Below are 12778 nucleotides of genomic sequence, written 5' to 3'. Positions count from 1 at the left end.
TACATCAGAAGATGCTTCTTTAGAATAGCAAACTTAAAATGTTTGAGTGTTTTTTTATGTCAAAGTAGCTCTAAAACACACCTCCAATTCTGTTTCATTGATTGGATTCCAGGTTTGCTAACTCCTGACTGCAACTAGCTTTTGTTGAAGTGATTAGCCTAGGAGTTCACATACTTTTTACTAACCCACACTGTGACTATTTGAATGATGTATTCAAAATAGTCAAGAACAATATAACAATTTGTGTTATTAGTTAAAACAGATTATGTTTGTTCATTATTGTGACTTAAATGTAGATCATATCATATTCTAAGACAAATTCATACATAAATGCTGGTAATTCTAAAGGGTCAACTTACTTGCTTTATCCTTTTAATGTCATCAGCTCAATAACTTGCATGCGCATCTTTTAATACACAGATCATAATCTAAATTTATTTATTTTGGGAAGAATAAAGGCGGAAGAAAGTTTTTTTTAAAAAAAATCAACAATTTAGTGGCAATAGACATTAAGTAGTGATGCCGGTGAATGCTTGATGTACTGGCACTCCAATAGACATGGCAGTAAAATGCTTTACAGAGTACTTTTAGAGAAAAGCTTTCTGAAAAGCACAGTTTCTATTTACACGCAGATAAAAAAAAATGAAAGGAAAAGAAAAAAAAATGTTTGCCGGGATCGGGTTTTAAATACGCCAAATGGAGCTCTCATAGCTAATAGCTCCGTCTTCTCCTTTACAACATCTGAGAATTTCAAACAGAGATTTTTAAGCACTGTCACCTTCTCATTAAACATTCATTGGCTGAAGCTTTTTCAGCACATAAAAATTTCATCAAGTTTCGCCTGACCTTTAGAAAACAGTCAGGAAAAAAGAAAGGTCGTTTCTTACATGGCAATTCGTCTAATGCGTGAGACTTATTTCATTTCTTGAGGGTTGGTGTGTGTGTGTGCGCCAGTGTTTCTTTGTGTTGTGTTGTACATATGTTGCAATTTCCCTGCTGTTCTTTTGAGATTTTCCATCTGATGGAAACAAGGAATAATAATAATGCATCTACAGGACTGATTTCCCTTTAAAGAAAAGTGCAAATGTATAGAAATGCTTTTAATATATTTTCTGCAAAATCAAGCATAATTATAACAAATGAAATTTTATGTATATCAATTATTTTGCACTTATCTTTAATCATGCATTTTAGTTGAGCTCTATATGAAAGGGGGGCTGAATAGGTAGTTGTAACTTAACTTGGAAATGTTACGTTTCCGAAAAATTACGTTTTACAGCTGAATACACATAATAATCCCATGTGATCTTGTTTACAGAACAAAAGTTTGTGAGAGTAGCAACCGTAACTTCTTAATCACAGGAACTTGATGACTATTTCTCCCCATGACAGGGCAGAGATAATACCTCCGGTGAGGGCCGGACAGTGCAGGAAATCCAAAGCCACCGATCTAAGATTCCATAATGTACAATATCCCCATGTTTTTAGGTAAATTTCTCCAAACTAATTACCGTATTTGCTCGATTATAAGACAAGGTTTTTTTCAGAGCAAATGCTCTGAAAAATACCCCTCGTCTTCTAATCGGGGTCGTCTTCTAATCAGACCTCAAATAGAGGTCTGATTATGAGACTAAGATCCAGATCCCCCGCACCGCTGCAGGGGACCTGGATCCTCCTGTCCCCCCCCCATTTAACACCCCCCCACACACACTTACCGGTGCTTCCTGCTGTATTGCCGGGGCAGTGGGTTGACGTCTATGCGATCCGCGTAGACAACGTCCGCTGCAGCCGGAAGGAGGTGTGGCTAGCAGCGGGGGTTGTCTGCGTCTGTCGTGCATACCTTCCCCGACTGTCAGAGATCAGAGTTCGCCGCACCGGTGCGGGGAACTCTGATCTCTGACAGCCGGGGAAGGTATGCGCGACGGACGCAGACAACCCCCGCTGCCAACTCCACCTCCTTCCGGCTGCAGCGGAAGGAGACGTCAACCCGCTGCCCCGGCAATACAGCAGGAAATTGGAAGCACCGGTAAGTGTGTGTGTGTGTGCGTGTGTGTGTTAAATGGGGGCATAGGGCATTTCTGGAATGCCTTATACCCCTATATGCCACTCTGGCACTTAGGGGGTTAAAAGGCATATTATGGGGCAGTGGCATATAGGGAGGTATAAGGCATTTCAGGAGGCAGAGTGGCGTTAAGGGGGCATTTAATAGAGCACTCTGCCTCCTGAAATGCCTTATACCTCCCTATATGCCACTCTGCCCCATAATATGCCTTTTAACCCCCTAAATGCCAGAGTGGCATATAGGGGTATAAGGCATTTCTGGAGGCAGAGTGCTCTATACAATGCCTTTTAACTCCCTTAATGCCACTGCCTCCTGGAATGCCTTATACCTCTCTATATGCCACTCTGCCCCATAATATGCATTTTAACCCCCTAAATGCCAGAATGGGATATAGGTGTATAAGGCATTTTTGGAGGCAGAGTGGCACATAGGGGGTCAAAAGGCATACCATGGGGCACAGTGGCATATAGAGGGTTAAAAGGCATATCATGGGCCACAGTGCCATATTGGTGTGGCAAGCCTGGGGGCAGATGTGCGTAACTGGGGGACAAGTTGGAAAATACAAGGAAATAAAAACAAAAAAAATATTTTTCTCAATCATAGCTTTTATTTAAAAAAATAGTTTACATGAATTAACATTTACTGGTAAAACTTTTTTCCTTTAGGGTCGTCTTATATTCAGGCTTTTTCTTTTTTTCCTAAGTTAATATTCAGATTTAGGGGGGTCGTCTTATAATCAGGGTCGTCTTATAATCGAGCAAATACGGTATATGTTAAGTAGAAGACCAAAAACAAAACCTGTGACTGTGTCAGTTTACTTTAAGAATCATAGACATAATGGAGCATCTCTACTTTTTTTTTTTGCTTTGAAGATGCAATGCTCCCAAAAGGGGATTGTTAATAGCTGTTCCACATAGGGAGCCTCATAAAATATTGGCCACATAAGTTTTTCATCATGTAGAGAGAAGTAAAAGAAAGCTATCTGTCATTTTGTTTTTCTCTTTAATGTCTCTTAAAAGCTGTGATTAAAATGTATTTAAATACAGTTGCCTAGAAACTGCCTTTAGAGCCCTGTCATTCTTCTAAAGCCAGCCTTTCCTAGAAATATACACACTTTAGGCATGAATGCAACGAGCGCCAGGATCATGTGTTTTCACTCACGTGACGTAACTGTTAGAGGGCGCTCTTTGGAATGCCAGTGTATCATATGAAAGGTCCAATAGGATTCCTAAAATCCACATATTGCCCATATAAAGTAGAACTGTTAACGTAAAGGGGTATAAAAACTCATGCTTAGAAGGGCAAGGTCTCCTTCTTCTCCATCTTTTCAAGAATACAGAACCTACAGTACCTACAACAATTGTCTCACTACTTTCTTCAATGAGTGCTTTAGTGCTATATGTATATTACTTTGTTCTAACAGATAAACCTATTTATGGAGACATAGAAGTTGTGGTCTTGATTGCTCTTTGGTCCCAGAAATGTTTAGATGTTTAAAAAAAACCCACAGGTATCTAATGCTTCCCATATGTATTACACCACAACAGTCCAACCACCAGCAGCTGCTCCCACCTGCCATTTTGTACTCATGTCAAACTGTATGACCCAAGCGGCCCATGACAGATCTCTATCTCCGCTTAACAATATCCATGCCAGCCGTAGTACACAATCATTAATGGTAACATAAAACAGTGTAAGAACATATGTGAGGTGCAATCTGCAGCTTTCCTGTAGCACAGGGCCTTAAAGGGACATTCAAGCCATCGTATGTACTTTAATGCACATGAAAGCTTTTTGCTAAACTTTTTGCATCCATATACATAGAGGTATCCAGCAGAAACATATACAATAACATTCAGACAATGTTTTCATAACATTTTGAACAATATATTTTTTTTATGGCAGGTCTACTTTAGTAGGGCGAATGTTGTGTTTCTTTCACATAAGTACTTCTATGGAGAGGTGGCTTATAAAGCGTTAATGGCTTACCTGGTTCCGATCACGAGCACTTGTGTACCTGATCTTCTGTATAAAGTAAAATATCAACCAGGCCGATGAAATAATCATAAGGACTATGAAAGAGATGGAAACGAAGACCAGCGATCCTCGGCTGAAATTCTTAGGAGGATTACGTGGCCCAACTGCGATGGCCATAAGAACAGATATATTCCTCTCGACATAGCTCAAGATATCTCGACCTGTTGACTCGGAGATTATTATGGCAACTATATCTCCCGTTCCTTAAAAAAATGAAAACATTTCTGATGAAGAAGACAAATAATATACCAACATTTTATGGATGCAAAAATGCCATTTTTTTTTAACACATACAAAGGGGTCATTCTCACTTTAAAATTGAAGCAATGAGTTGGGATATATTTTAAAAACAATATATCTCCTAAATGCATGGATTTTTTTTTTCTTTCACACATTTGATGTATCTCGTAATCATTTTAGTGTCATATTCTGAAAAAACTGTAAATGTGCATAATTTTATACATAGAAACATTGCATATAGAGGTTGGGGAATTTGGTATTTAGCTATCCTTTTATTATGTAAAAGTTATGTTTTTCCTTTTTCTCTCTCTCTGCACACATTAGTAAGGAAATTCTAATAAAGATACACATTATTTCTGTTTCATGTTCAGGCTCTTTAACGGTGTCCGGTTTCTATTTCATTCGTATTTGTGCTTAAGAGCTCATAATTCACTAGTCTGTATTCATGTGAAAATCAAGCTTATAAAAGAAAGGCCCCGTCGCCATAGTGGCAGAAAGAAGCTGCAAAAGGTTTCTTATGGAAGTTTTTTTTTTTAAATATTTAATCCTTTCATGGAAAAAAGTGACAGATATACGAATATAACAGATATGGTCAAGTCGTTGGGGTTTGGTGGCCACGCAGCATTAACTCGGCTTAGAATATAGTAAATTACCCTGCTCACAATATATATAAAAAAAGATAGGACCATTTACGCTATGAAGACAAATATATCTTCAAAAATATTTTAGTCAAATACCTACTCATTTCTAAAATACTTTTGAATGCTTTCTCCTTAAAAAAGTTATGAAAGAAACTGCTTGGCGTCCCTACAGTATTTGTATTTTACTGAAATGCCTGTTGATGACCCCATCTCATCAGCTCTACCAAGTTTATGAAGGTTAACATTTCCAAAAACATCTTCCAAAAATGAATGTCCTTTTCTTTAGCCAACATAAGACAAGTATCGATATAAGAAAGGCGTTCTACTGCGATCATAAGTGCAGCTGACGTTATACTACTTGGTAGGGATTAGTTGATGAATTGATGGGGTGTTTTTTTACTAAGTGAACATGAGGTCACAGATCTCCAGAGCTTGCACTAATCTGCCGCTGAAGACTTACGGAATTATTACCAGGCATCTGTGTTATCGTGCCACTGAGTTATTGTTGCTGTAAACATCTGGTCCGTCTATATTTTTGCTCAATATAACCTTTCACAAGTGAGTACCAATTTCACATTGTGATCCACAAAGCTGCGAGAGCACAAAATACAGACGATGAGCAGGAACAGACAGAGATGTACTGTGCATGAAAGGTGACCTTGGAGCTATTCTCTGTGTAATATAAAATGAAAGCCCTATGCTGTTTGACCTCTTGTGAACTAATGTCCACACTCACACCCAAAATCCTACAATGTATTCACACTCTAAATAAACCATGTAAACCATGTGTTTCAACAGTAAACACAATTGTAATTATGTGATTTTTCTTCCACAGTAAATTAGCTCAACCCTACTGTTGCTGATTATTGTTAATTCAGGCGGCCTTTGTAAGGGCGAGTGGGAAGGGTAATAATTTGATTCATTTGATTTCATTAGATAATACTGGTCCTGCCACAGACTGCCACTTATTTCAGTTTCCATGAGGTAGACTATTATATCCCAAAAAGCATTTACACTTATTGACAAGCAAATAACACAAGCTACAGGTAGGTCCAACAGACGAACATACTTATGCTGAGAGCTGTTATGGTGACAGACACACAGAGTTTGATGCCAGCATATTATCTGGAGTCCACTCTTCCCTACCTTGCTTCTGAGACTCTCTGAAGCCAACGGTTTCGATAATCAGTCAACGACATGCCTTGAGAGACTGGATCAGTGTGTGGTCCTACAGACATAGCTCAAAAATAAACCTTATGAAACTGAGGCTTACAATCCAGATCAGTGATTCTGAAACAAGGTGTTATACACATCCCCTCAAGGCAAAACTGAGCAATTCTGTAATCCAGGACCATTCGTGATCCTGGGGATAGGTTTTAAAATTAACCTGGACGCATACTGGCTAAATAATATATAAAGTGAAAGTTCTTCCACTCAGCAGGAGACCTAATCAACCTCCCCCCAGCCTTACCCAGACAGTATATCGGGGGGGGGGGGGGTAAAATCTTAATTAAGAAAATGAATCTTTGCATCACAATTATTATGGCAGATGATTGCTGCACACAAAATCGCTGAAAAGAAAATATCTTCATTGCGAATTAAGGAGTCCTATCATAGATTTTTACAACCCATACAAAATTCTATTTCACCAATTAAGATAGTGTGCATAAACATATATCATCTGCCAGAAACCGCCTAAGTGCAGTGCATGCCAGGCATGAATATTGCACACTTAATCCTATTTAGATCAATATGAATAACTGTTTGATTTGCATGCATCACTGATAACGTTTCCACAAAGATATGGGTTTTAGTGTAGCATTTAAAATGGATTCATTTTTCTCTATGCTGGCCAAAACTATTCTTAAAGAACCGGAAGAACCAAATTCATTCTTCCACAAATTTGAGATGTGGCCTGTGGTTTTTTTTACCTTTTGACGGTTGATCCCTAAAATAAACTAACCAAGGATATTTTTAATTGTATAATTATATGTTTCCAAGAAGTTACACGCAACGGAGCAGGAAACGTGCACTATATTGGGTAGGACATAAATATATACAGTTCGGTCTGGAAATATTTGGACACTGACACAATTTTCATAATTTTGGCTCTGTACGCCCCCACAATGGATTTGAAATGAAACAACCGAGATGCAATTAAAGTGCATTTTTTCTTTTTTTGCAGCCTAAGGATGGTCTGATTCACTTGCATTGAGAGCTCCTTGGACCGCATGTTGTGGGTTCACAGCAACAGCTTCCATATACTAATGTCACACCTCGAATCAACTCCAAACCTTTCACCTGCTAAATTGATGAATAAATAACAAAAAAAAGTCAAATTCCTTTTGGTCCCTTTAAAAAGAGGGGGCTGCATATTAAAGCGCTGTAATTCCTAAACCCTTCCTCCAATTTGGAAGTGAATACCTTCAAATTAAGACTGAGATAACACACTTTAAGCCCATATTCATTATTTAACTGTAAATTTATTTTGGTAAAAAGCCGAAATACCAAAACTTCTGTCAGTGTCCAAATGTTTCCGGACCTAACTGTGCGTAGACGCATGTTGGATATGAGTACATTGCAACGAGCCCTAAAAATCACAATAATGTAAACAGAAACATCAGAAAACGTGTATTTAAAATGTTGGGAGGTAGGCAGTGAAAATGCCTGCAGATATAAACCATTGCCTGATATGTAAAATATATTAATCACATTGAGTATTCTCTCCATGGCTGAGTGGGCGTTCCACGCTGAGTTCATTCTTTATGGCAATGCATGTGCTGTTACTTGTATGTTTTATGCGCTGCGCAGCCCTCTTTTTTAGTCTACTTTAGTCTCACTCAGCATTTGACAGTTTTGCTAATAAGTATAACGGGACTAGACAGGAACGTGGACACGTGGCTGGCATAATCAAAATGTAAATTTGTGAACGATTCATTAGCGTTTTAGTCTCTCTCAATGATACCTCTGCAAACTTGACTTCACATCTGTTTAATTGGCAAAACTGACGGTAAAAAAACCGGGGATTTTATTAAACTCCGAGACATGTTTAAATGTACTAAAAAATTATAGCATTCTATAGACCTTACCCTTAAACGGTTAATCTAAAACACCGTTTTACACCGTTGAACATTAAAAATAACCCTGTCTTGAGCTGCCTCCATAGTAGTAACTCGCCAAACACCACTGGCCGTAACCAAACCCCAACAGGTAGGTCGGGCACTACCCACCAGAATTTCACAACTATCGTCCCTCTCCATAGTACCTGCTCCAATCAACCTCACATCTTGGTTCCCTCCAGCCCAGGTGGGTTAACATGACCCCCCAAAACTCCTTCTCACAAAGGCAGGAGCTCAACGCTAACACTTGTGCCTAAGTGAAGCCAATAAATTGGGAGTGTGGGTGCAATAACTCTATTAGTGAATAATAAATGAAAAGGAAGTAGCCCCTGACTAGCTAACTATCAAATTCCAAACCAGCCGAGCCCACAAGCCAGCCCTCTCTATTTTTGCCCCCCACAGGCTCGATCATGCCCTCTTTATGCTTAGACATCTCCAAAGGGGTTATCCTCAGTAATGCCCTGAGAAGTATGACTCCAATAAAATGTAACAATAGTTAATTGACTGTTGGACGACATCCGAGAAAATGTAACTAGATTATATTGACTGTTGGCTGACGTCCAAGAAAATCTGGGACAAGGGTAAAAGGGCCAAAACTGACGTCAGAGCTGGATAATACAAATGTGAGTAACTAGAACAATTGAGTGTTTACCCAATCCGCTGGTTTGTCTTAGTCTGTCTATTCTAGTTTTGTCATCCCCTCTGTATGTATGTACTGTAAGAAGCGCTGCATAAATTGTTTAGCGCTGCATAAATAAAATATAATAATAACAATATTAATATTAAATAAAGATAATAATAATAACACAAACGATAGGTTAGTTTCAGTTTCTTCTCAGGCATGACATATGCCCTTTAATATTTGTTAATTTTACATTTCTTTCAATGGGTATATTTAACTCAAAAACTCTGTATGGAATTTTGGCAGTTTAAATGTATTTTTTTAATGATTCATTTTCATCAATTGTACATTCAATGCACGTTTTGAAATATATGTATATATTTAAAAAATAACTAACAATTTAGGTAAAGTATAACACATATAATTTTGCATTAATGCCAATGGTTATATTTATCTCCAAGTACTCTGTACTTTTATAATACATTTCCATTACCTGAACATTCTGTGGACAATAATGTTTTATAATTCTGAATTGGAGACACAAGTTTAGGTATGCTCCCCATCCTGAACTGCTTAAGATTGTCTATTTACAATTTAGAAGATATATGCGTAATTGGATGCTAGGAATATAGTTTTTCTTAAATTCCTTCCAGGAAGTAAGTATTAAAGGACCCTATTTTTCCCCATGTGACTTGATATTCTATTACAGTAATTGTCTTGTCCCATATTATTCCCAGTAAATCATTACAAAGGCTTGTTCTGTAAATGTAAGAGGAAACAGACAGACGTTGTCTTGTGTGCTGTGGTGCCGGCAAGAAGAGACCGCACCATGATGAGTTTGTGGGCAGCCATTAGTGTGACTCTTGCAGAGAAGTCAACTTCTGGACATTGATTACTTGAGTGATGCCGAGAAACATAATTAGTACGTTTCATCTCAAGGCAGCCATTTTATTACACAAAGCTTGGTAGACTAAATGCAGCAGACCTGGAATTTACTCATTCTGCAATGGCTGTAACATATTTAATCATGATTAGTAAAACTTGAGATACGTCCATTGCTTAACTACTACATTTTCAATTCAAGATATATTGTAATGCTTTCTGGGAGGTGATATTTAATTACAATATTAGGTATAAGGGAATTCCAGAGCTTTTCGAATGGCCCATGGTTAAGAGGTGGACTGCAGAACCTGATTGCCCCATACGACCCTCTGCCCTAGGCCTTGACTACTATGGCCAGTATATGCTGTAGTGTCCATGCCCATAGCCACATAACAGCTGATCTGTAATCCTGGCAATAGGGGAAATATTTGGCTGCCGGCCTGTGTTTTAATATCAAAATCTGCATGTTAAGCTTTCTCAAAATTTACCGGCCCGTGGCTTAAAAATTCCCATGAGTGTTACAATGTCTTACATATTTTAAGAAAGTAAAACTTATGTGTTCAACCAAGTGTTTAACGAAATTATCATTATTCTGGGTTCTTGAACCATACCTTCCCGTTGTTCCAAAGTCATTTGATATGGCTGTGCAATTGTTCTTTTTAAAGTAGATATTATATATTCTGTAAAGTGCTTGACTCCCTCCAGGAGAAAGTGCAGGGTAAGTAAATGATATTATTACTCAAGGGTTCTTATTCAGTTAATCTGCTCTTTAGACTTTTTAAATATTTAAAATAGTGTTATTTATGTTTAATGCTCCAGTCCTTCTATATGTGTTTACATCTCACAAATTGTGAAAATCAAAACATCCATGCAGCCTTTTTAGAGACGACATTATCTGCCAAGATCATAAATCATAGGGAAACCATAAAATGTGTAATTTGTGGCATCAGAATCATACTCCTTCAGAAAAATTGGGCATTATTGAGAACAGATCTCTATTAATGCCCCCTGGATAAACACCACACTGCATCACAGTCAGAGCTCTTAAAGGTCCACCAAGGACAAGCCTAGACAGTGAAATATTTGTGCTGAAGCTTCATTTATAGGTGGGACAACTGCTCTTTGCAATAACATGTTAGTGATGCATAGAGAACCCCCCCACCCCGAGTTATATTATGTTATTATGTTAATAGAATAAAGCAAGAACTGGGGGGGGGGTCTTTTATGAAAGAGGAATGGAACAAAGTAGTAGTGAGTCTGGTAAAAGCATCAGTCTGTACCAAGCATTTAGAGCTAACAAACCAGTTCTATTCCATTGGTATTTATGCCCTACTAGAATACGTAATCTCTTTCCAAAGGTGTCCCATATATGGTGGACATGCATCCTAATTTAACCTGAAGTGGAAGAAATTAGGGTCCTTACTCTCTTCTGTTTTTTACTGATTACTGTTATCCTTTGGGAAGAGCACGTTTTTAGCATTTTGCCTGGTAAACAACATAAACTCTTTAGCTATATCAGTGTGGCAGACCAGATTAGTACTGCCAAGTATTAGATGGATTTATTAGATGAAATTACAATATGGATGTTATTAACAACCTCTATTTAGAAAATCATGCTGTTCTGATTTTATTTAGGAAAATGAATCCCACTATCAAATAGTATGATAGTACAAAACCATATTTTGTGGTCTAGGTCTCTCTAGCATAGGTGACTGCATCTACCACTTTTATTACGTATGTTCCTTGCACGATTTCTCTATGACCAGTCTTTTACTGAAGACATTTTCAAGCTCACACATTATGTGGTTACAGACACCATAAAGTTACCCAATTCTCCACCAACAGACATCAATGGTCAATTGCTGCATTGACCCAATGCACAGGTTCTGTTCCACTTACACAAAACATTGAATTCTGTAGCATGTTCTATGAAGGTTTGATCACATTAAAACACAATCTTTAAGGAGTTTCTATTTTAGTTGCAATGATGGAAGTGCACGTATTTGTGTCATATGATAATTATGAATGAACATTATAAACACATGTCCACACTAACATACCCTGTCACACAAACAATAACATACCCAGACACACACAAAGACGTCTGCTTCAACACTCCCCCATTGAGAGTGCGGCTCCCATGCTGAGCGCTGGAACATGACGTCATATCCCAGCGCTCATGATCAATTGCCGGAACACATTGTTAAGGAGTGCTGAAGCAGAGGTCTGAAGGAACAGACCTCAGGCTCCCTTAATTTTGGGCAGGTACGAGAGATATTCGTGATCTCCCCAACCGGCCCTGCTCCCACCACCTTCAACTGCCTTTTTCCCGGGATTTGTTCCAGGACACTTAAGTACAGGGACAAGCTCACAAACCAAGTATGCCAACTCTAACTAAACTAGGGCTTTTTATTCAAATGTCCCTTTATTTCCCATGATGCCCTGGAGCCAACTGCATTAGACTCCTAGAAACATCCCAAGTAGGAACCAGTAAACAAGCAGACTGCACATGAGAGTGAAGTAGTAGATATTGTTTACAAATATATAGTTCCTATGTAAAACCATTATTATTATTAATAATTAACAACACTGATTTATATGCACAGGGCTGTACAATGGGTAAACAAGATCCAGCAATTACTGCATCATAGAACAACCAACTAAAACAAAAAGGTATGGAGGGGTCAGCGATCGTAGTTAGGATCATGGATTTTTGGAACTTGCCAGTTCTACTTTACATATATTCAAGAAGAACAAAATGTTTGTGTGCGCAATTGTGTAAGCATCATCATTATAAAGATAAAGTCTTATGTATTTGTGTGTTTCAAGTAGCTTCTCCCCAGTGACAATGTTTGGAACATTGGTTTCTCCCTGAAGCCAGTGATCTGACGATTTCTATTAGCTGGTGACCCTTTAACAACCTGTATGCATACATACTTACACATTATTGATACTGTTTCTCTGGTGCTTAATGGTTTGTATGATAATAACGTAAAACTTAAACCATGTAGCAGGTAGGAACAAAGCTATACTGTGTCTGAAATGCAGCCCTGACAAGTTTCAAAACAGAACAAGAAAATCTAAATCATTGTATTCAATACATGACTGATTTATGGCTTGTGTATTATATTGTGAAATATGTTGACATACACTAAAGACTTCTCAAGATGCTCTA

General features: G+C 38.1%; 1 protein-coding gene across 1 annotated transcript in view; it reads right to left on the bottom strand.

Annotated features, from left to right (window-relative positions):
• Window positions 1–12778, bottom strand: part of LOC149297844 (E3 ubiquitin-protein ligase RNF130-like) — a 102309-nt gene that overhangs the window by 38364 nt on the left and 51167 nt on the right. The window contains exon 3 of the mRNA XM_089488063.1: window positions 4052–4302. Coding sequence (XP_089344189.1) covers window positions 4052–4302 — 251 coding nt within the window. The remainder of the gene's footprint in view (window positions 1–4051; window positions 4303–12778) is intronic.

Source organism: Sceloporus occidentalis, unplaced genomic scaffold (assembly GCF_023333645.1).
Source record: "Sceloporus occidentalis isolate IW3139 unplaced genomic scaffold, rSceOcc1.0.p SCAF_36, whole genome shotgun sequence".
Lineage (NCBI taxonomy): Eukaryota > Metazoa > Chordata > Lepidosauria > Squamata > Phrynosomatidae > Sceloporus > Sceloporus occidentalis.
Note: the sequence above shows the minus strand (reverse complement) of the source record. Positions and strands in the feature narration are given on the sequence as shown.